Source organism: Carettochelys insculpta, chromosome 23 (genome assembly GCF_033958435.1).
Source record: "Carettochelys insculpta isolate YL-2023 chromosome 23, ASM3395843v1, whole genome shotgun sequence".
Classification (NCBI taxonomy): domain Eukaryota; kingdom Metazoa; phylum Chordata; order Testudines; family Carettochelyidae; genus Carettochelys; species Carettochelys insculpta.
This window is the reverse complement of record NC_134159.1, coordinates 22,285,437-22,307,694: the sequence shown is the minus strand read 5'-3', so window position 1 is coordinate 22,307,694 and position 22,258 is coordinate 22,285,437. Positions and strand designations below refer to the sequence as shown.

Here is a 22,258-nt window from a genome sequence, read left to right as displayed (position 1 = left end):
AACCTCCTGCAGCGACTGCGTCTCCAGGAGCAGCGGCGAAGCCAGCGGCAGCAGCTGCAGAGCCCGGAGGAGGACGAAGATGGGGAGAGTGGGGCCTCGGCAGCCGGCTCGCCCACCATCCTGCGCAAGAGCAGCAACAGCCTGGACTTGCAGCAATGGTAGTGTTGCTTGGGCCACGTGCAGGGCAGAGGCGCTGCACGGCCCGGTGGGAGAGGCCTGGCCCCACACCCAGTGCGGGCCGCTCCCCTCCCTCCTGCCCTGCTCCAATGCGTCCCTGCCTGGTGCCAGCTGCCCCCTGCCCGGGCCGACCCTCTCCTTGCTTTGCAGCCCCTCGGATGGCTCCACGGAGACCATCTCGGTGGTGGTGGTGGACGCCAGCGAGGAGCTGTCCTGCCCGGACGCGGATGTGGGGCCGTTCAGCTCGCAGTCGGATGAGACCTCCGTCAGCACCATGGCATCCTCCACCACCCCCACACAGGAGCTCCTGGAGGGAGGCGGAGCGCCGGCCGATGCCCCCCAGCCCCTCAGCTCCAACAGCCTGGCAGCGGAGCCCAGTGCCTGCCGATCGGCATCCATCGACAGCGCCTATGGCACCCTCTCCCCCGCCTCCCTCCAGGAGTTTGCCGAGGTGCAGCAGCTGGAGCCAGCGGCGGGGGACGGGGCCCCCCTCACGCAGCACCCCACCTCGCCCAGGCTGCGCCGTCAGGCGCCCGTGCAGCTCCTGCCCTGCAAAGCCAAGGTCCTCAAGTGCAAGTCGGAGGCCAGCCTCCTGCAGCTGAGCCCAGCCACGCCCCTTCTTGCCCAGAGCAAGAGCCTTGGTGACCTCGTGACGGCTCCGGGCCAGGCCCCATTCCTGGCAGCGCAGCGCGAGGGCTCGTCTGGCTGGCGGAGGACTAGCAGGGCAGGGGCTGGAGGTGGGGGGGCCCGGCGGGACTGCAGCAGCCTCCGCATGAGCACCTGTGGTGGCAGCAGCGGCTCCTCCTCAGAGCTCTCTGAGCCCGAGGAGCCGGTGTGTGCCAAGGGATTTGCTTCCCCAGCCAAGAGCAGTGCAGTGTCCTTGGCTGCGCTGGGGCAGGCAGCCACCCCCTGCCAGGCTCCCAGCACCACCCTACCCGAGCGCTGCCAGGAGCTGCCCCTGGCCCGCCGGACTGTGTCAGACCCGCAGGCAGCCCGGCACCGCAAGCTGACCCTGGCTCAGCTGTACCGGATCCGGACCACCCTGCTCCTCAATTCCACACTGACCGCCTCGTAAGTGTCATGGGGCACCTGACGCTGGGTGGGGCGGGCTGGGGAGTCACAGGACGCTTGCCCTCTTGGCTTGGTGCCAGGGGCTGGGCCACGGCAGCCTCCTCCCCTGACTCTCAGCACCCCGCAGAGGTGGGAGGAGCCCAGAAGCTGGGCACAGGTGGCTAAGAACATCTGTCTGCCTGTGTCTCGCAGGGAGGTCTGAGCGCTGCAGGGTGCCAGGAGAGGAGCAGTGCTGGCAGGGCCAGGAGTGCTGCCGACCCGACCCAGCCTGACCTGACGAGGGAGCCCAGTGACGTGCCTGGGAGATGCCAGACCGCAGGCCCTGAGAGCAACAGCCCGCAGCAAGTCACAGCTGTGTGGGCAGGAGAGAGGCAGGACTCAGGCGAACGGACGGACGGATGGGTGGGATGTGTGTGTCCATGTCTCTGTGGGGACACGGCTGGGAGTGCATGCGCAAGTCCTTGTGTGGAGAGTGTGTGCACATCTGGAGAGTGCCTGGGGGGCGGTGTGGGGATGGGGAGTGTCTACACAGATGGGGGTGCGTGTGCCCGGGTAGTGCGTGTGCATGGATGGGCACGTCTGTGCATGGGTGGTGAGCGCGTTCACAGATAGGGATTGTGTGGGTGCACCTGGGACGGATTCAGTGGAGCTGTGGCTGGGCTGTTCCCTGGAGGCGGGGGCCCTGGGGCCAGCCAAGGGACCTCCCTAGCCCTGTGGCTGGTATGGAGTTTGCTCTTTTGCACTTGGAATCCTGGGAGCCAAGTTGCCTGGGACCCCTGCTGCTGCTGGGCCTGAGACCTGTGGAACTGCCGTCTGGTGGGGCTCCTGCCCCACAGGACTTCTCTTTCTCAGACTGCAGCTGTTACAGTACAGCCCTGCCCTGCCCTTGGGCTGCCAGCCAGTTCCTGATGGTCAAAAAGCAGCGACCAAATGCTGCTGGGTGTCTGAACTCGCCCATCTGCCACATGCCTGCGGCCAGCTCTGAACTGCCAGCCCTGCTCTCCATGGTCAGGCGCTGCATGCTGGGACTTGGGAGCTGGGCGTGACTGCAGCCTTCCATGCACCACGGCCTGCTGCCATGGGGGACTCAGAAGCCTGCATCCCTGTCAGCAGCGGAGACCAGCAGGCGACCTCCCGCCTGCCTGGCTTCCCATTGTCGAGCCTCTTGGTGCACCGTCTCTGCAGCAAGCGGGCTGCTGCCAGGCCTGCAGGGTCAGACCTGCCCTGGCCCAGGCGTGGCGGGCTCTGGGAGCACCACATTTCCTGCAGCGGTGCACGGGACCAGTCCAGCCAGCAGGAAGGGGGCAGAGGGCTATAGCCAAAGGTTTTCTCTGTCTCCAAGCACACAGGCCTGGCCCACACAGGAGCTCTCCAGGGTGGCAGCTGTGGTCCGGAGGAGGTTGCAGTAAAAGCCTTTTTAAATGACGTCCTGCAGGAGTGTGAGCAATTGCACTGTAGCGGGCAGCTGAGTCACGCAGCCCCTGTCCCTGCCGGCCCCGCACCTGCTGTCGGCCACTGGCTGAGCTGGTCTGCTTTGCTGTTTGGCCAAGCCCCTTCAGTGGGGCTCTGCCCTGAGGCTGGCGGGCTGGTGCTGAGGCAGTAAGCAGGCTGGGTGTGTGAGATACAGGCAACAGGAAGTCGCGATGGGCTAACTGGGGAAGGGACCAAAGGTTGGCAGTGGGTGCAGAGGGAGGAGGGCTGCATGGAGAGGCACTGGCAGCAGGGCACTGCTGGCCAAGGTGGGACCAAGGTCACAGGGGCTGGGGAGGGGGAAAGCAGGCGCAGGTGGGACAGTTTCTGTGGTTGGGGTTGGGCAGACTTGTGGGGGTGCTGCCTGGGCCCATCAGCCTCATGGTTCCCAGCTCCAGCTGCCCGGGCTCCTGGCAGGAAGGAAAGGCTGCTGCAGTGCTGGGAGCGGCATGGGGATCACTCCTCCGCTGGCTGCCCGGCTAGGCTGCAGAGGCAGCGCACTCCCACAGCCGCAGCTGCTTGGGGCTGGGTTGGCCCAGCAGCCGGCAGCCATTTCCGGGCCCCCGGGCAGGGCTGTGCAAGGGATGGCCAGCACGGAGGGGGTGGGAGCAGACCAGAGGAACCCGAGGGCACCGGCGTCACGGAAGCTTCTGCTCGGACAAGTTGCCATGTGTAGGAAGGGGCTTGGTACCTGCCTCTCTCCCGTGCTGGCTGGTGCTTGTGGCACTGGGGCGGGGCAGGGCTGGGGGATCTGTGCACAGACCTCCCGCCAGCCCTGTCTCGGGGCAGGGGCCTGGGCAGGGAGCACTCGCCCAGCGGCCTGGATGCTGGTTGTGATAAGGTCGTGGTCCAGCAGCTCCTCCTGCAGCCTCAAGGTGGGGCCCCTTCTCCTGCCTGGCTGGGCTCCCTGCACTCACCTAAGGCCCTCGGAGCTGGGCCAGGCTGGCCTGGATGGCAGAGGGCCAGGCGCACTCGGCTGCTGGCAGGCGGCGAAGGCTGCAGCGGATCGGCAGCAGCGGCGAGTGGGGAGGGACGGGGCTGTGGCAAATTGCTCTGTTCCCAGCCCCACGGGCCGGCCTGCTCCCCCGTGTCTGCATAAAGCTGCCTATTTATTGAGCACTCGGCGTTGCGTTGGATTTGGGCACTGCGCCGTGGTGGCTGCGGCAGGGAAGCGGTGGTGCCCTCCTTTCCCTTCCTGCCCCGGGCTGGCCCAGGGTGCCATGCAGGAGTCCACACCTGGGCCGTTGGACGTTACCGTGCTCTGTGCCATGGCCACCCAGCTGCAGCATCAATGACAGCACGTGCTCTCTTCGTAGGCCTGCAGCTGCCGGCTGCCAGTGACTCAAAGCTCGGACAGCTGCCTGCGTCTGGGGATGCTACGTGGCCCAGGTCCAGCTTCAAGCAGCTGACCTGGCCCCTGGGAAGGGAGCAGAGCCGCTGTGCCACCAGCCGTGCCCTGCTAAGCCCCCCATGTGGGGGGAGGGGCAGAGCCTTGTGCCCCTGTACAGGAGAGATGCTAACGGGCCCTTCCCACCCACTTCAGCTCTCTGAAGGGGTCTTGTCATCGCGGGAGCCCAGGCCCTGGGATTTGGGGCTTCCTGCTCCAGAGCAGGCTGGGAGGCTGCAGAGCGGGGGTGAGCACCGCGGGGGTGAGCACCGTGGGGCAGGCCCCAGCGCAGGCGGCCAGGGCCCTTGTGCTTTCCCTGGTGCTAGGCCCAAGGAGCAGAAGCGGGTGTGCCGTAGGGTCAGCTTGTGGTAGTGCCCCCGGGGGCCTCGGTGGTGGGGGCAGCCTGCTGGCGCCCAGTGCCAGCCCCCAGGTGTGCTTTGAGGTCACTCTGTAGGCAGAGCACTCGCCCGTTGGCAGGCCGACGGGCTGCACTAACAGCCCACCAGCTATGTCCATAGCCCCATTGTCCATGACTGCCATGGCTTGAGCCCTCGCTGGTTCCTGCCAGCCCCACAGACTCTGGGCTGGCGGGCAAGGAGGCAGGGCAGGCTGAGTCCCGAGTTCCCTCCTTCCCTGGCTCTGCGGACATGAGCCCCGTGCAGGGCAGACGAGCCACAGGGCTGCAGTGGTGTGCAGTGGCGTCCAGCCCTCACGCGAAGTTCCATCCTCCGCCAGCAACTGGGGGTTTCACCTCAGCGCTGCGGGAGATGTGGCTGTGGTCCACAGGCCCCCTGCATGGGGAGGTAGGCAGACTGGGGTGGGTGTGCTAGGACTGCACCTGACGACGGGCAGCAAAGCCACAGCTGTGCCCAGGCCCCGCCACAGGCCATGGTGCAGGGCACCAGGTGAAGATGTTGCCAGGGCCAAGGTATTGTTACCCACTACGGGGGACAGAGCTGCCCCTTCTTCACTGCCCCCACTGAGGGTGGCCCTTGCTGGGTGCTGATGCTGGCCTGGCCATGCCTGCCTTGGCGCTCAGGCCCACTGGGCAGGGCAAGGAGTGGGGCGTGCTGGGCTGGTGCTGCTGGGAGAGGGCCGGGGCAGGGCAAGGAGTGGGGCGTGCTGGGCTGCTGCTGCTGGGAGAGGGCCGGGGCAGGGCAAGGAGTGGGGCGTGCTGGGCTGGTGCTGCTGGGAGAGGGCTCTGGGCCTGGAGGTTACCTGCCATGGGGCCCATCTGGCATGGCAGGAGGGCTCTGGAGCAGGGCCGCCCCTCAGCCCTGCCCAGCTGCTCCTACACCAGCCAGGCCCCTCCCCGCTGCCGTGGTTTCACACCCCCGAACGCATTGCCAGAAATGGATTTCCTCCCATGCAGGCGGGTGTGTAAAAACCTCGGCTGCGCTGGTTGGTCTCACTTGGCGCTGGGGTACTGAGAGCATGGCGAGCTGGCACCCCGCTCTCCCTGGGGCTGGCAGGGGTGGGGCCAGCCCCTGACTGTGACCCCCACCCGCCTGGCACGAGCTTGAGGATGGTGAGCTGGGGCCTGGAGGCAGCTGGGGTAAGTCCTGCTCCTGCCCGGCTGCAGGGGAAGAAGGCAGTGCCTGGGATGGAGCGGCCAGGAGGCCGGGCTATGGGTGAGGCACTGGTTTGTCACTGCAGGCCAAGCGCTGGGCTCTGGCAGAGCTGGGTGGGGGAGGGGCGCAGGAGTGAAGGACCCTGTTGGTGGACTCCTGACACCCCCGGGACTTCGGGACGTTCACGGGAAAAGAGCTGAGCTGCAGGCTCTGCTGTAGGGCCAGGGGCTTTCCAGGAACAGGGTGATGGGAAGAGGGAAAGTGACAGTGTGGGGGAGCCACCCACCCTTAGCAAGAATCAGAAGTTCATCTGAGGCCAGCGCCCCGGGGGGCTCTGTCCAGTCGCGGTGTGCCAGGGTCGCAGCCCCAGCCCCAGCATTCAGCTGCCTCTGGGCTGCCGTGGGGCAGCCCTGGAACAGTGCCTGAGTAGGCTGAGCCCACCCAGGCAAGACAGCAAAGCCACTGTGTGCTGTGACAGCAGCCCTGGCCCCGGGGACTGTGTCCGGGTGTGCTGGGCGCCCAGCCCAGCCTCCCACTGGCCACGTGAGCACCAATGCATCTGCAGAAGCTGTCAAGGTCACAGCGGGGTCTTAGGGGGACAGCCCAGCTGCTGGTGCCAGTCCATGGGCTGAGGCCTGCAGCCTGCACCCTCAGCCACAGGAGGGAGGTGGTGCTGGCAGGAGCTACCCCTCCTGGGCTCCTGGCAGAGTCCTGGCCCCATGCTTGCCCTCCAGCCGAACCACGCGGGGCAGCTCGCCCGGCAGCCAGGGATCAGGGCGCCAGGGGCTGTGCCGGGGCTGCTGGCGAGCGCCAGGGCCAAAGCGCGGCTCCCAGCTCACTTTAGAGCCAGCTACAGCGGCTGGGAGGCGGGTCACCTGCTGCAGCTCGGGGAGCCCTGGGTCCACCCTGCGCCGCTCCCTCGCCTGGGGCTGGGGCTGGGGCTGGGGCTGGGGCTGGGGCTGCGGCTGGGAGGGGGCAGCCCTGCCCCACTAGCTGCTTGTGTGTAGGAGCAGCTGGGGGCTGCTCCTGCCTCTGCTCCCAGCCTGGCAGCTACCTCAGGCCCCTTCCCCACCCTGCCTCCCGGCTGGGCCTGCTTAGGCCGAACACCAGGTCCCCAGAGCCGCACGCAGCCCCGCACGGGGGGCCAGCCCCATGGGCTCGGCTGGAGGGCAGGAGCCGTCGCTGTCCCGGCTTGGCTCGGCCCAGCTGCACCCTGTGGGGTCAGGAGCCAGCCGGGGTTGCCAGGCCAACCCCACTGCTGCTGGCAGGCTGAGGGGAGAGGCGCCCGTGGGGTACGGGGCTGGAAGGGCCATGGGGAAGCTGCAGCTGCTGGTGGGCTGGGCACTCCGCTGGCAGATCACAGCGCCGTGGGCGACAAGGCCTGAGGGGGCCTGTGCAGTGCGGGGGGGGGGTGTGTGTGTGTGTGACTGCGGCGGGGGCTGTGCAGTGGGGGGGTGGGGTGCCTGGGCCAGGGGGACAGAGCAGTGGGGGGGGGGTGACAGGGCCGGGGGGGGAGCTGTGCAGTGCAGGGGGGGGGTGACAAGGCCTGAGGGGGCCTGTGCAGTGGGGCAGGTGACAAGGCCTATGGTGGGGGGGGGCTGTGCAGTGCCGGGGGGTGTGTGACAGGGCTGGGAGGGGGCTGTGCAGTGGGGGCTGTGACAGGGCCGGGGGGGCTGTGCAGTGGGGGAGGAGACAAGGCCTATGGGGGGGGGGCTGTGCAGTGCCAGGGCGGGTGGGGGTGACAGGGCCGGGGGGGCTGTGCAGGGAGGTGACAGCCTATGGGGGGGGGCTGTGCAGTAGGGGAGGTGATAAGGCCTATGGGGGGGGGCTGTGACAGGGCCGGGGGGCTGTGCGGGGGGGCGGTGACAAGGCCTATGGGGGGCTGTGCAGTGGGGGCTGTGACAGGTCTGGCGGGCTGTGCAGTTGGGGGGGGGGTGCAAGCGTACCCCTGGGCCAGAGGGAAGGGCTCCCAAGGCCGTGGCGTGCGAGACGGTGGGGGCGGCATCGCCCAGTGGGAAAGCCGAGGGCAGGCGGTGGGCCGCCGGCTGGATGGATGGGTCGCAGCACTGAGTCAACGCTGCCGCAGCTGCTGGCAGGAAGGGCGGGCGGTGGGGCCCAGCCTGCGCGCGCCAAGCCACAATCTGATCATGGAGCTATGCAAATGGGCGAGCCCTGGGGCAGGTTCCTGCCCAGCCATGACAGATTTAAGAGAAAATGATGCAGCCCTTTAATCAGGGCTATCTTCACAGGAACGCCACCCCCGGGCCGGAATCCCCAGGAATCCGCCCCCGGGCCCAGCAGGCCCCGCTGGGAGCCGCTCAGGGCTTTTCTGGGGCTACGGCCCAGGGGCCAGGCGCTGGGTGATGTGCAGCGAGAGCGGGGGCAGGCGTACTGCCCTGCTGGCACTGGGCGTGGGGGGGGCTGTGCTCAGCTGGCAGGGGCAGCCAGGTGCTAGCAGGCTCTGTGGGGAGGTGGGTGCTGCCCCCTGCACAGCCAGCCGCCCGGAGGGCCTGGAGACAGGCGAGGTCACTCCTGCCTGTCCCTGGCCGGTGGTGTCCCTGCCCAGTGTGCCAACATGCCATGTACCAGGCTCAGGGATCGGCCAGGCAAGTGCCCTCTGCCTCGCCCAGTGCTCCCACCCACAGGGCCTGGAGCATGTGCGGGAGTGCAGGCCGGCTCGCTTTGGAGCTGGGGAGTGGGCACTGTTGTGCTCTGTCTCGCCTGGGGCCCTCTGCTCTGCCCACCTGGGAGGGTCCCCGGCACCAGGTGCTGCACACAACACGAAGCCTCTGCCCCGATGTGCTTGTGCCTCTGTGTGAGCATGTGAGGTGGGGCTCAGGCGTCCCCAGGCTCTGCACCCCGTCACAGGCAGGAGTGACTCACTCAGCTGGTAGAACAGGAAGTTTATTAGGCGACAGAAACAGTCATTCCAACCCGTCCTGGGGAGAGGAGCCCGAGGGGTCCCCTCTCCCCCCTTGCCAGGCCCGCCCCCCCCCAGCATCTAACTGGCACCCCCCATTCAAACACAGCTCGGCTCCTCCCTGCTCTGTGCTCAGGACAGAGGTGTTACCTGCCAGCCTAGGGTACAGCCCCAGGGCTCATCTTTCGGCACTGGGAGTGGCTCTTCCCATCACACACACACCCAGCCTGAGTTGCACCCCCCCCCACCCTCCGTCACAGTGTGCAGCCCCCAGCGCAGCAGCCCCTGGGCACTGAGCAGTACCAGCCCCCCCGGCTGGGCAGGGCAGGGCTGTGAGGGTGCCTAGGCTGCCTGGCCCAGCTGTTCCAGACATGGCAGCTCAGCACTGACCTACTTGGGTTGCACGTACGCCCTGCGATACCATCGCCAGCGCCAGGGAGCTGGGCCCAGCTTCCGCTTAGGGAGGAAATCACCTCAGCACCACCACAGGGAGTACAGAGGAGACTAACATTAACCCTCTGCTGCCCAGCCTGGCGGGGGCATGGGAACTCGGGGCTGGAGGGGCTGCAGCACCCCCCAGGGTTCACACAGGGCCCCGGTTCTTGCCCTGCGCCCAGGGCTCCCCCACCATCAGCCACACAATCAGTTCCTGGCTCCGCAGGGGAAGGGGGCTGGCTCAGCACAGCCCAGCACTGCTGCAGCCCCCCTGGCCTGGGTCTGCAAGGAACCCAGCAGAGCAGGTCCTGGGCGGGGGGCAGGGAAAGGCGTGAGCAGCCCGAGGGTGCCAGCCCCTTGGCAGAGCGGGTGGCAGTCATGGCCACGGGACACCCTGGGCTCTCCCTGCTGCCCAGCCCTGGGGGTGAGGTCATGGCAGATGGGGTGGTGCTGCCATGGCCTCGGGATAGTGGTTGTGGCTGTGCAGAGGAGACTGGCCCACCCCATGCAAGCCCCCAACGCCAGGCACAGGCCTGGTCTGGCGCAGTCATGCCCACTGTGCCCCATGCCAGCCACGGAGGTCAGAGTTGCAGAGCCCCCCCCCCCATGCCTCAGAGCAGCTCCCAAACCTCATCCAGCTGGGGGCCACGAAGCCCCAAGGTCCCCCGGCATCCCTGGGGTGCCCTAGCACTGGCAGCAGCAAGCTGACGCGACCAGGCCACCCCCAGTGGCTTCACGCCATGGAAAAGTGTCAGTGAGGCGCATGGTGCTGCTGGGGGGACAGTCCCTGGGTGCTGGGGTGGGGGAGGCAAAGCTAAGCCCTGGCTGGGTCTGAGCGCCATGGGGGCAGGGCTGGCCATGCCAGTTCCCTGCGGGCTGGGGGAGGCTGCTCATGGCTGTGTGGCACTCGGTTGTCATATGGGCGAGGCCACAAGCCCCCCGGAGCTGCTCCTGTGCCCTGGGGTTGGGGGCTGGTCCCAGCCCTGCATGGCCCCACAGTGCTGTCACAAGCAGCCCCGGGGCCGGCGGCGGGGGCTGCTGAGGCCAGGCCCTGGGAGTGCCCCAGACTCAGGGCAGGGCGGTGGCCGGTGGCTGCAGGTCTGAGGAGAGCAGGGGAGCAAAGCAGCACTGCGCGGTGCCCGGCTCAGAATGGCTGAGGGCCCTGAGTGCCAGGCGGGGACCCCTGTGCACCTCCTGCGCTGGGGCGGCAGGGCCCTGCCATGTGCCTGCTTGCTGGGCTCTGCTGCCGCTTTTGCAGCTCTGCTGCACGCTGCCCCTCCCGCCGTGCTCGGCACCTTGGCCAACTGCCCGGCCAGCTGGGGCCGCACGTGGCTGGCTGCTGAGCAGCCCGCAGCTGTGAGGCCAGGGACCCGGCTGCTGCCTCCTTAGGATGGGACCCAGGGGCCTGCCCCGCTGCCGCTCGGCTGCCAGAGGAGCGTGGGGTACCCATGGCCTGGCTGCTGCCCACCCAGCCCTGCCGGGCCCGCCCCGGGTGCTGCTCATGCTGCGTGGCACTTGGTCGAGTCAGCTTGCTGCTGCTCGTGCTGGGGGATCTTGGGTCTTCCCGGCCACCCGCTGTCGCCTGGCTCCCAGCCAAATGCAGGTTGCTTGTGTCCTGTCCTGGCCGCTGCCTGTCCAGCCCTGCCGGTGCCCTTCTGCCCACAGCGCTGGTCCAGCCCTGGCTCTGCAGGGTGGTGGTGTCAGGAGGGCAGGAGGCCCAGCAAGGAGGCAGCGTAACATCTGCACAGGGTCCTTCTTGGAGCCATGGCAGTGCCAGGCGGGGCCCTGCCACAACCACTTGCTGGTGGCAGCCCTACTACTGCTGAGTGGCGCAGCCCGCTGCTGTGCACTCTGCACCTGCCGATTCCTTGGAACCTGGTTAGTGCAGAGCCACTTACAGGAACAGCTGCGCCAGGCTGCTTATGCAACCCTTTCCGGTGCTCTTTCAGCATTAACCACACGCCTCGGCTCTCCTCCTTTACCAGAAGCTGTACCATGGCCGGAGCGTGGCCCCAAGTCGCCCCTGCTTCCCGCCATGCACCTCCACACTGTGTTCCTTGCAGGGGTGCCAGTTGCTGGGAGCCAGAGGCTGCGCAAACGGCGTGCACGGGGGGCTGGCGCACAGAGGAAAACACCCTGTGGGGCTGGCAGGGGGGATTCCCAGGGGGCGGGGATGAGTGAGCCACAGGATTAGTCATGCAGGGCATGCCACCGCCACCAGGCTTTGGAGGGCTGTGAGCAACGGGCTGTGTCACAGCTTGGCTCCTAGTGGGCTGTGCAGCCCCTGACCAGCCCAGCTCAGCTCAGCTCAGCTCAGCTCAGCCCATAGCACTGGGGGCATGTGCCCTGGCCACTCCCTTGCCCAGGCAGGTGCTGGCCCCAGGCCCAGCGTGTGCTTGGGCTCCAGCATTGCACGTGGGGGGGATTTGGGCATAAGCCTGGTGCTGGTTGAAGCTCCAGCTCCTGGAGTCATGTGATAGCTGAGCAAGTTGTCTCCCATTAGCCAAACCTCTTGGTGTGGGGTGGTGCCCAGGAACCAGCTCTACATGCAGCTTCAGGGAAGGGGCTGGGGCTCCCCATGGGACAGTGCACTCAAACGCAGGGCCCACATTTATCTGGGCTCCCACGTCACCCAGCCTCGGCCTGACTTTTTCTCCAGGCCTCCTGGACTGGTCCCTGCCCACTACAGCACAGGCCACCTAACCCTGGGAGGCCAGGCTCAGGCACTGCCCTGTCACGCACACACGTGCTGGGCAGCAGCTGGCTGGGTATGACCTGCTTCCCAGGCCCATTGTGGCACCTGCGGCCAGGCCTCTGGAGCTGGGTTTTCCTGCCGCCCCTCTCCTGGAGGTTCTGCCCCGGTTGGTTCCTGGGCACAGGCCTGCAGTGCTGTGGCCCCGTCACCTGAGCCTGGCCAGGTGGTGTAAGGGCTGCTCATGTAATTGCCAGAACAGCACCAGATGGGCTAAGTCCCTGTGCCCCACCCAGAGCAGGCCCTGCCCCAAACAGCCCCAGCATGCCAAGGTGGGGGAGCCACAAGGAGCAGAAGGGAGGTGCTCACGGTCACCAGCTGGTGAGTGGCTGGGCCAAGCCTGGAGCCTCGTCCCCTTCAGCCCTTGCCCTGGGATCATGAGCCCACTACCTGTCTGACTCCAGCACGGCAATGGGCTATGCTCCTCGGGGCCTCCCTGCGCAAGGGCCCCAGAGCCCGGATGCACCAGGGTCACTTGGGAGGCAGCGTTGCAGCTCCTGCTGCTCTGGACTGCTGGCGCCCAGCTGGGGCCAGGCAGTGGGTGCTGGGCCAGCAAGTGTGCAGCGGCTGCCAGTAAAGCAAACAGGGTGTTAGGAATAATTAAAAAAGGGACAGAAAATAAGACGAAGAATATCTTACTTCCCCTGTATAAAACTCTGGTACACCCACATCTTGAGTGCAGCGTGCAGGTGGGGTCTCCTCACCTCAGAAAAGATACTGGCGTTAGAAAAAGTTCAGAAAAGGGCAACTAAAATGATTAAGGGTTTGGAAAGGGTCCCATATGGGGAGAGGCTAGAGAGACTGGGACTTTTCAGTTTGGAAAAGAGGCGATTGAGGGGCGATATGATAGAGGTATATAAAGTCATGAATGGTGTGAAGAAAGTGAATACAGAAGAGTTATTTACTTGTTCCCATAACATAAGAACTAGGGGACACCAAATGAAATTAATGGGTAGCAGGTTCAAAACTAATAAAGTTTTTCTTCACACAGCGCACAGTCAACCTGTGGAACTCCTCACCAGAGGACGCTGTGAAGGCCAGGACTCTAACAGAGTTTAAAAAAGAGCTCAATAAATATTTAGAGGTTAGGTCCATGGATGGCTACTAGCAAGGGGTAAGGTATGGTGCCCAGCCTTTTGTCGAAGGCAGGAGATGGATGGCAGGAGACAAATCGCTTGATCATGGTCTTCGGTTCACCTCATCTGGGGCACCTGGCACTGGCTACTGTCGGCAGACAGGTTACTGGGCTAGATGGACCTTTGGTCTGACCCAGTAGGGCCGTTCTTGTGTTAAATGGAGCCTTGGTCGGAGGGTCGTTAGCTCTGGTCTGCCGGAGGCTGTGGTGTGGCCAGGCAGGAGCAGCTCGCAGTGCTCAGGCTGTGCAACATCCCCTCTGTCCTAGGGCTTCCTGGCCATGCTGTTGCTGATGGGCAGCGGGTTCCAGCTGCTGGGCACCGCGACTGGCAGCGAGCTGAGGAGGGCAGGGAGCCAAGCTGGGGCTGCGCTGGGCCTGCCCCATCACGAGCGCCGCAAGAGAAGCAATGCTCAGGGCTGCCCGGCTGGCTACATCTGGCGCCAGCAGCAGCGGCAGTGCTGCCGGGAGTGCCCTGCAGGTGAGGGGCTGCGCCAAGGCCCTGCTCCATGAGGCGGGTGTGTGGCCCCCGTCTGGGTTATGGGGTGGCCGCCAGCAGTGCTAGGCCCTGACTTGGGGCCCCTGTTGCCGTCACTGCACTCGGCCCCCTCCCAGGAAATGAGGGGGGTGGGCATGGCTCCAGCCATGGGGCACGGGGGCTGCGGCTAGTTGGAGCCCGGATGGCCTGGAGGGACAGAGCCGGTCAGCCAGCCTGCACCGCTGGGTACCCAGGCCTGCCCAGCCTGCGCACTCACCAGCGGGCATTGTGTGCAGGGCATTACATGACAGCACCCTGCACGAGCCTCGGCAACGACACGGCCTGCGCCATCTGCCGCCCCGGCACCTTCAACCCTCTCGGGAACTTGGCCCTAAAGTGCAAGAAGTGCTCCGAGTGCTTTGCCCAAGGTAGGCCACCGGCCAGCCCGCCCCAGCCGGGCTCTGCACCCACTCAGAGGAGGAAGCAGCCCCCTCCCCTCCCGCCCCAAGGCCTGCTCAGGGGGCTTGTCCTGTGCTCAGCTTCCCAGCTCGTGCTGCAGAACTGCTCCAAGACCCGGGACGTCACGTGCGGCTGTGAGGCCGGCCACTTCCGGCTCTCCGTCAACACTCTCAGTCAAGACTTCACCTGCCAGGAGTGCCGGCGGTGCAAGGGCCAGGCCACCCTGCGCAACTGTGAGTGGCTGCAGCGCTGCCCCCGCCTGTCTGCTGCCCGCTGCCCCCACCCGCCCACCACCCTCTCCTGCCCCCGCCTGCCCGCCCCCGCCTGCCCGCCCCTGCCTGCCTGCCCCCCCGCCTGCCCCTGCCTGCCCGCTGCCCGCTGCCCCCGCCTGCCTGCCTGCCCCCCACCTGCCCACTGCCCTCTCCTGCCCGCTGCCCCTGCCTGCCTGCCCCTACCTGCCCGCTGCCCCCGCCTGCGTGCCCCCACCTGCCTGCTCCCACCTGCCCACGCCTACCTGTCCTCCTGCCCCCACCTGCCCACGCCCTCTCCTGCCCCACCTGTCTGCCCCTGCCTGCCCACTGCCCGCTGCCCCCGCCTGCCTGCCCCCCTGCCTGCCCCTGCCTGCCTGCCTGCCCCCCACCTGCCCACTGCCCTCTCCTGCCCGCTGCCCCCGCCTGCCTGCCCCTGCCTGCCCACTGCCCGCTGCCCCCGCCTGCCTGCCCCTGCCTGCCCGCCCCCCCGCCTGCCCCTGCCTGTCCACTGCCTGCTGCCCCCGCCTGCCTGCCCCCCCGCCTGCCCCTGCCTGCCCACTGCCCGCTGCCCCCGCCTGCCTGCCCCCCTGCCTGACCCTGCCTGCCTGCCTGCCCCCCACCTGCCCACTGCCCTCTCCTGCCCGCTGCCCCCGCCTGCCTGCCCCTGCCTGCCCACTGCCCGCTGCCCCCGCCTGCCTGCCCCCCCGCCTGCCCCTGCCTGCCTGCCTGCCCCCCACCTGCCCACTGCCCTCTCCTGCCCGCTGCCCCCGCCTGCCTGCCCCCACCTGCCTGCTCCCACCTGCCCACGCCTATCTGTCCTCCTGCCCCCACCTGCCCACGCCCTCTCCTGCCCCACCTGTCTGCCCCTGCCTGCCCGCTGCCCTCTCCTGCCCGTGCCCGCCAGCTGCCCCCGCCTGCCTGCCCCCGCCTGCTGCCTTCTCCTGCCTGCCGCCTCCTCCTGCCACCCCCGCCTGCCACCCCACCTCCCTGCTGCCCCTGCCTGCGCAGTGCCCTCTCCTGCCCTGATGTTCCTGCCCATCCACTGCCCCCCCCGCCTGCTGCCCCCACCTGCCTCCTTCCCTCGCCTGCCCACTGCCGCTGGCTGCTGCACCCCGTCACGCCGACACACCTGCCTGTCGCCCCCGACACTGCACTGAGCCTGCCCCTTGCATGGCCTCTTGGTGGGCCCCGGCCAGGCCGCGACCAGCTGACGGAGTGCAGCTCAGCAGTGGGAGCCCATCCATGGCATAGCTGTGGTAGGGCCGTGGGAAAGGCTTTGCCAGGTGAGCAGCTGGTGGTCTGACTCCAGCACCTGCCCTCTTACCCACGTTAGCAGCTCCCCCCGCCGCCCTGGCTGGCCCAGGCAGCACGCGCCAAATGCCAGCGCTGCCACGCGTGCCAGGGACCCCCGCACCTGCTGCTGCTGCGCCAGGTCGCCTGGGCCTGCCCTGCCAGTGAGGGGCTGGGCTCCTGCTGCCCTGGGCTCCCGCCAGCCAGTCCATGCCAGGAGACTCGGTGCTGGCAGAAGGCACATCTCGGGAGCCCCTTCCTGCCACCCTCCCGGGCCCCTGCCCTTCCGCTCTGGAGGCACTAGCCACCTGCTGTCTTTCAGGCTCGGAGGAGGAGGATACCCAGTGTGGAGACTGCCAGCCTGGCTTCTACCTGGAGGGCAGCGAGTGCCGCGAATGTGCCAGGTAAATACCCCGTGTGGCTTCGCTCCGCACTTCTCCCCCCGCTGGCTGCGCTGGCCAGGGAGTGCAGCTAAAGCTGACGCCAGCAGCTCGCGGCTCGGCCAGTGGTGGCGAATGCCCCAGCAGTGCACACACCCGGTGCCCCCAGCCTGGGGCACTCGCAGGGCAGCAGCACCTGGCAGATTGTAGCACGCTGGCAGCGGCTGCCAGGCCTGCTGCTGAGGTGGCGAGTGCTCCGCAGGACTGCCGAGCCGGCTGGGACCCACAGCCTCACAGTGACGAGCTGTTAGCAAACGTCAGCTGGGCAGCAGCTTGTGTGCGCTGCTGGCCCACGCTGGGTTCCGGGGGCCCATCCCAGAGCAGCCCAGCAGCGGCTGCCCCCACCCTGTGCGGACGAGCCAGCAGAGGCCTGGGGCTGCGTGGAGACCCTGGGGAGGGGCTGGAGAACACACACCAGGGCTGCTCAGCGCCTGGGCAGGGAGTCGCTCTGGTTGCGCGTGAGGGGCCAGGCGAAGAGCAGCCCGGCAAGCCCACGCTGTCCGGTGCGCAGGCAGGGCCGTGTCTGCAGCAGCACTGGAGGGTGGCAGGGCGGTGGGCCTGGCGGAGCCCAGTGCAGCACGGAGGTGCTGGCTCTGCCGGTGGCGCAGCAGGATGGCGGTGGGTCGGACGCCCACGGCTCTTGCTGTCCTTTGCAGCCGGCTTGCCAAGAGCTGTGGGGAGAGCTGTGGCAGCCCATGTGATGGCAGCAGCCAAGGTAGGCAGGCGGGTGGCTGGGGCAGCGCTAGTATGTGGGCACTGCTCCCACGGGGTCATGGCAGGACAGGAGCTCCGGGCTGGGGCTGCCTGGCTCCGGGGGTGAACGCACGTCCCCGTCCCTGTCCCCGGGGGGGTTGGGCGGGCACAGCTGGCACTGCCAAGCCAGGAGCAGTGGTACCGAGCCCCAGCTCACCCCACGGCTTCCATGTGGTTCCCTCTCACCCCCTTCGCCTGCAGCTGGCGAGGGCAGAGCCCGCGCTCAGCCGCTCACGCTACACTGTTGGAGGAACGGCCATGGGACTCCTGAGCCAGCCGCGCAGCCCCTCGCGTCCTGGGCACCATGACGACATGGCAGGTGTCTGCTGTGAGCCGCAGGCAGGCTCGGCTCCAGTGCCTCTGGCCAGGCCCCGGGGCGGAGGGCAACCCCTGCCTGGCCTGACCTGGCCTGGCCTCAGCTGGTCCTGGAGCCAGGGCTTCAGGCAGCGGGAGGGAGGGAAGGGGAGCAGGTGATGGCACTGGAAACTCCCCTTCTCTGCCGCAGGCTTGGGGCTGGAGTACATTCTGCTGGGCCTCATGGGGCCCCTCTTTCTGGGCGCACTCTTCATCTACCACAAGAAGACGACCCTCAGGGAGGATTCCTCAGCAGCCGGTAACACCCCTCTTCTCCCCACGCTGTGCCTTGGCCTCTTGCTTCCCGGTGCGCACCTTGGAGCCTGGCACAGCAGAGCCCAGGCCAGGCGAAGGGGGCGCTGGGTGACTAACTGCTCCCTCTCTCTCCTGGCAGGCGAGGCTGCAGTTAAAGGCTTGGAGCAGCAACAGGTGAGAGCCCAGCCCAGGCGCCCGGGGTCTGTCCTGGGCCTAAACATGCTCCCTGTGACCCTGCGCTGCAGGCAGGGCCCTCTGGGGGCCTGGCTGCCCATGGCAGTAGCCAGCGCGCACCCCTGCCCTGCAGCTCCTGCACACTGTGGCTTGGAGGCTGGGGGCCTTTGGCACCATGTCTGGCTAGCTCAAAGCCAGGTGAAGGCCTGGAGCTCGCCCTGCAGGCTGCTCACTGGCACCCAGGAGTTTGGTGGGTCTCGGAGAGTTCAGGAAACAGGTGCCCACACCCAGCTGAGGCTCCCTGCCTGGCAGCCTCAGCAGGGGACTGAAGGGATGAGGCTGATTCTCCCTATGCAACTAAACCCAGCCCAGGATGTCTGCCCAGCTCAGCTAGGAAATCCCTCCCCAGCCCCAGCCCCAGCCCCAGCCTGGTACGTAGCTGCCCCAGGCTGCTGGCTCCCTGCCAAGAGGCCAGGGCTTTCCTTGGAAATGTGGTCTTCTTTCTGTTCCAGGCCTCGGCTTGTCTCTCCAGCGCCACAGAACAGCCTCTGGAGTCACAGGGTTTGCTCCACCGTCAGGTCACAGAGACATTGCCCGTGAATGGTGATGCCTGTTCGGTCAGGCCCCTCGGCAGCCAGGACCCCTGCAGGTCGCCCACAGTGCCACACAATGCAGCGAGTACGCCGTGCACTGCAGAAGGTGCCTCGCACGATGGCACAGGGCTGGCCTAGGTGCCCAGAGAGCTGGCAGCTCACTGCTGGCCCGGCAGCAGGGCTGCTGTGCTCCAGGCTCTGGCTAATGCTCTGTCTCACTGTCCCACAGGGTCCTTCCCTGGCACTCTCCCGCAGGGCAGCAAACTCTACGACATCATCAACACGGTGCCCGCGCGGCGCTGGAAGGAGTTCATGCGGGTGCTGGAGCTGCCCGACACTGAGATCGAGGTGGTAGAGCTGGAGTTCGCCCACCTCCGGGACCAGCAGTACGAGATGCTGAAGAGGTGGTACCAGCAGAAGAATGCCACCCTGGAGCCCATCTTCTCCGCCCTGGAGCGCATGGAGCTGGCTGGCTGTGCCGAGGAGCTGAGGCAGCGGCTGCAGAGGGGCCCGTGAGCCTGCCCAGCCAGATGCTGCTAGCCAGGGCTGGCTTCACGGGCTTCCCTCCAGGAGCTCTGAAGTGGGAGAGAAGGGGAAGGCCTCTCCTAGCCAGCAAAGCCAGACCTGCTGTCTCTGCGGGCAGGACCGGCCATGGCCTGGCACTCAGAGGGGCACTGGCAGCAGATCCGGCTGCTGCTCTGAGAGAAGCAGCTGCTGGCCTGGACCCAAGCGAGGAGGGCAGATCTGTGAATGCCCTGAGCAATGCTGGGGCCAATGCCTGTGAAGGCGCATGCTACCCCCTGCACAATGGTGGCACTGGGACCAGAAGGGACATGTAGGCACCACAGCCCCCAGCCTCCCTCTGGAAAGAAAACCTGCAGGTGCGTCCTAGCTGCACAGCCGGCTGCAGCAGGCAGGCTGGCGCTGGTCGCCCTGCGAAGGACAGCGGGACGGCACTGTGCCCCGGAGCGGCTGACTTGCTGGAGGCCTCACAGGCCAAGGGGCAGTCTCAGCTTCACCGCCTCTGTGCTGCTCGGTCACACTTCCTTCACCCCGCCCTGGCCCCACAGGGCTCCATTCCCAGAGCCTGCCAGGGCTGGGGGCAGAATCCCTCCCCCCATAGCACACAGGCCCCATGGCACCCTCTGCACCCTGCCAGGCTTGCCTGGGGCAGCAGCTGGCAGACACCCCTCCTGCAGCCCCAGCTTTCCTCTGAAGGGGATGAAGGCCTGGGGGAAAGGCTCATCCTGCTGGGCTGGCTCCAGGAGCCAGGCGGGGAGGGTTCCATTAAGCTGACAGTTCAGCTGAGCATCTTGGAAGAGTGAAGTGCTGCGGAGGGCCGGGGAGAGGCGGGACACTCCCGCTGGCTGTGTAGTGCTAACGTCTGGCAGCTGAGGCTGGGAGTTTGGGCAGCTTCCTGGCTAGCCAGGGCACACTGGGGCAGCCAGCTCACCACTCCAGCCTGCTTGCGCCATGTGCGATGCTGCTAACCTGCCCAGAGCCTGGCCTACACAGAGCCCTGTGATGGAGGTACTGCCGGCACCAGGGCTGGTGCTAGTGTCAGTGCCCAGCACCTGTGGAGGAGGGGACTCAGGTGGGGTTTCCCCCCAAGAGCCTAGTGCTGAGATGGCTCAGCTCCGTGCTCAGCGCTGGCCTGACAACACTAGCACCTAAGGAAGTCGATGGGTGACGCCCCATGCCACCCATACCTGGGTCTTGCCCACTTAGTGCCTCAGCTACTGGGGGCTGGCTGCTTGCAGGCCTCCCTGTCCTACGGCTGGCTGGTCAGCGTGCCTTGCTCCAGGCCCAGCCAGCGCTGCTGGGAAAGGCACGTGGGGTCTAGGCCAAAGTCAGGAATAAGAATCGGAAGCAGAAATGCTGCGCCCCACCACCCTCGCCCTCTGGAAACCACACGCTCTGGCACAGAGCCTGGCAGGGAAGGACAGCTGGGTGGTGCCGCAAGATTTGCTCATCATGCGGGTGCCTTTGAAAGCAGCCTGGCTCCATTCCTGCCCCTGGGCCCTCTGCTCACCCCCATGGGGCAGGTGTCCCGCCCCCCGCCCCGCCAGCTCAGCTGCCTGTGGTTTAGTCCGGCAGCCCCCAGTGGGGCGGGGGCCTGTACCAGTAAGTAGTGTTACTTAGCGGTGGTAGACATTCTATGTCACTTATTTGCATTGCTGGCTCTGTCCTGCAGTAGCAGGGGCAGACCCAGCCTTTTCTCAGGACGTGCCTCCTCGGGCCTGGGGCTCTACCCTGCTGGCTGAGAGGAGGTGGCAGCATCTCACCTTATTTATACCCCGGATTGCTTAGAAGAAACTGACCCGAATCATGGTCACTGTTGCTGCTTTGCAGCCCACCTGCTGGGGAGCCTGCCTGGCGTCTCTGTGCTGGCAGGTGCTTAAGCACTGGGGTTGCAGAGGGCAGGGCGTGCTGAACCCAGCCAAGTTGGAGATGCTCAGCCTTACTGAGATCAGACTGCTGGAGCCCCAGCGCGGAAGGAATGTGCTGCGAGTGCTGGGGCATCAGTGAGCCATGGCTCAGTGCACAGAGAAGTGGGAGCAGCCAGCACCACCCTAAGCAAATCTCTGCTCCTGCTGGGCCGGGAAGCACAGGCCACCTTGCTGCAGGCTGGGGCGGTGTGCTGTGAGAGGCTCTGGCGTGTGCACGCAAGGAGCAGCTGGGTGAGGTGATGGGGCGCTCCCGTCTTCCCCCATGTCCTGATGACAATAAAACAGAAAGGTGTTGCTCAGCCTCGGGTGCGGCTTTTCTTCTGGGCTGGGATGGAGGCTGGGAATTCCCAGTCCCTGAGCTTGGGGACACCCAGGCTGCCAACCCACTGCACGGACCAAGCAGCCACGTGGATGCGGGGGCCACGTGACGTGCAGGCCAGTGGGCTGGGCAGATGCTCGCGCATGTTAGAGGTTAGCAGGTGAGAATCGTAGTGCTGGCAGGAGCCCCGTGATGTCGGCACACCTGGCAGGACCAAGCCCCGCCTAGAAGCTAGGCCATCCCTGATGGGTGTTTCTCACCTGCTTTTAACTATCTCCAATGAAAGGTGCTGCAACCTCCGTGGGCAATTTATCCCACTGCCCTGACCACCAGGAAGTGTTTCCTAATGGCCAGGCTTAACCCCTCCAGCTGCAATTTAAGTCCAGCTCAAGAGTTGCTGGTGACTGTTAAATGCCCCAGCCTTACTTCTGGGCTGCTCTTAGCAGGCTGGCCCAGGGGTTCCAACCCATCTCCTGGGGCTGCTTAGGGCTGGGCTCTCTCTGTCTGACATGTGCCTAGCTGTTGGGGAGAGGCAGGCCTGGCAACAGCCCAGCTGCCCTGCCACGGGGGGCGGGGGGTGTGGAATGGAAAGGCTTGTGCCTGCTGGAAGGAGGCAGTAGCTGGGGACTACCCACTGGGTAGCCCCGCAGGAGCTGACTCATGCGGGGGTGCGGATGGCAGGGACAGAGGCCTGGCCCGTCCCGCCCCACCGCTCCTCACCTCCCCTCACCCAGCATGTGTGTCTGGCTTGAGCTACACCAGCTTTCAGCTAGTGGAATGGGCTCATCTTATGAGCTGGCTTGAGCCTCAGCGGGCCCTGGCTCCGAGGAGGCACTGGCAGAGCTGTTGGTCATGGGCTGGTGCTGGGAAGCTGCACCCAGCATGGCACATCCATAACCAGGGAAAATCCCCAGCAGTAGGAGATAAAATCAGAGCACTGGACAAAAGCTGTCTGCAGATGTTTGTACCCACGCAGTCACCCGGAGATGGCCCAGGCCTGCCTGCTCCGTGGAGTGACTGGGTTAGCTTACATCTGGGACGTAAGTCAATTGACAGCAGAGGTGACACCCCCCCTGCCAGCACCCCTGCCAGGTCTTGGGCAGGGCAGCTCAGCCTCAGCTGCCCTCCCCTGCCCCACCCCAGGGGCAGGCTTTTGCTATCCCCAAGTGCAGCAGAGGTGGAGTGTGAGTGCTTGGGCAATCCCCAGCTGGGCCTGGACCTGACCCACTGGCAGCTGCCCAGGCCTTGAGACTGATGGGGGAAGGGTAGTAGCGTCCGTCTGGTGTCTTGTGCCCAAAAACAAACCATGCCCAGCCAGCAGGGGCCATGGCAGGCTGGGACGCAGAGGGCAGGCTGGGATGCAGGGGCAAGCTGGGATACAGGGGGCGCAGGCTGGGATGGAAAGAGGCAGGCTGGGACGCAGGGGGCAGGCTGGGACACAGGGGGCAGGCTGGGATGTGGGGGGAAGGCTGGGATGCAGGGGGGCTGGTTGGAGGGCACACAGCCGGCTGGGACACAAGGGGCAGG

At 66.6% G+C, this 22,258-nt stretch overlaps 2 protein-coding genes across 7 annotated transcripts in view; both read left to right on the top strand.

The window, feature by feature from the left end:
* Positions 1-3,837, top strand: part of PLEKHG5 (pleckstrin homology and RhoGEF domain containing G5) — a 77,612-nt gene extending 73,775 nt beyond the window's left edge. For all 6 annotated transcript variants that reach the window (XM_074975644.1, XM_074975646.1, XM_074975645.1 and 3 more), the window contains 3 exons: positions 1-158; positions 328-1,248; positions 1,441-3,837. In XM_074975644.1, coding sequence (XP_074831745.1) covers positions 1-158; positions 328-1,248; positions 1,441-1,450 — 1,089 coding nt within the window. In that variant the 3' untranslated portion in view covers positions 1,451-3,837. The remainder of the gene's footprint in view (positions 159-327; positions 1,249-1,440) is intronic.
* A 1,759-nt stretch (positions 3,838-5,596) lies between these two features.
* TNFRSF25 (TNF receptor superfamily member 25) lies at positions 5,597-20,701 on the top strand. The gene is made up of 10 exons (XM_074975628.1): positions 5,597-5,660; positions 13,186-13,396; positions 13,690-13,821; positions 13,933-14,085; positions 15,716-15,797; positions 16,490-16,548; positions 17,092-17,199; positions 17,335-17,369; positions 17,882-18,047; positions 18,192-20,701. Exons 1-10 carry the CDS (start codon positions 5,631-5,633, stop codon positions 18,476-18,478), a joined length of 1,263 nt encoding a protein of 420 aa, XP_074831729.1. The 5' UTR covers positions 5,597-5,630; the 3' UTR covers positions 18,479-20,701.
* The last annotated feature ends 1,557 nt before the right edge of the window (positions 20,702-22,258 follow it).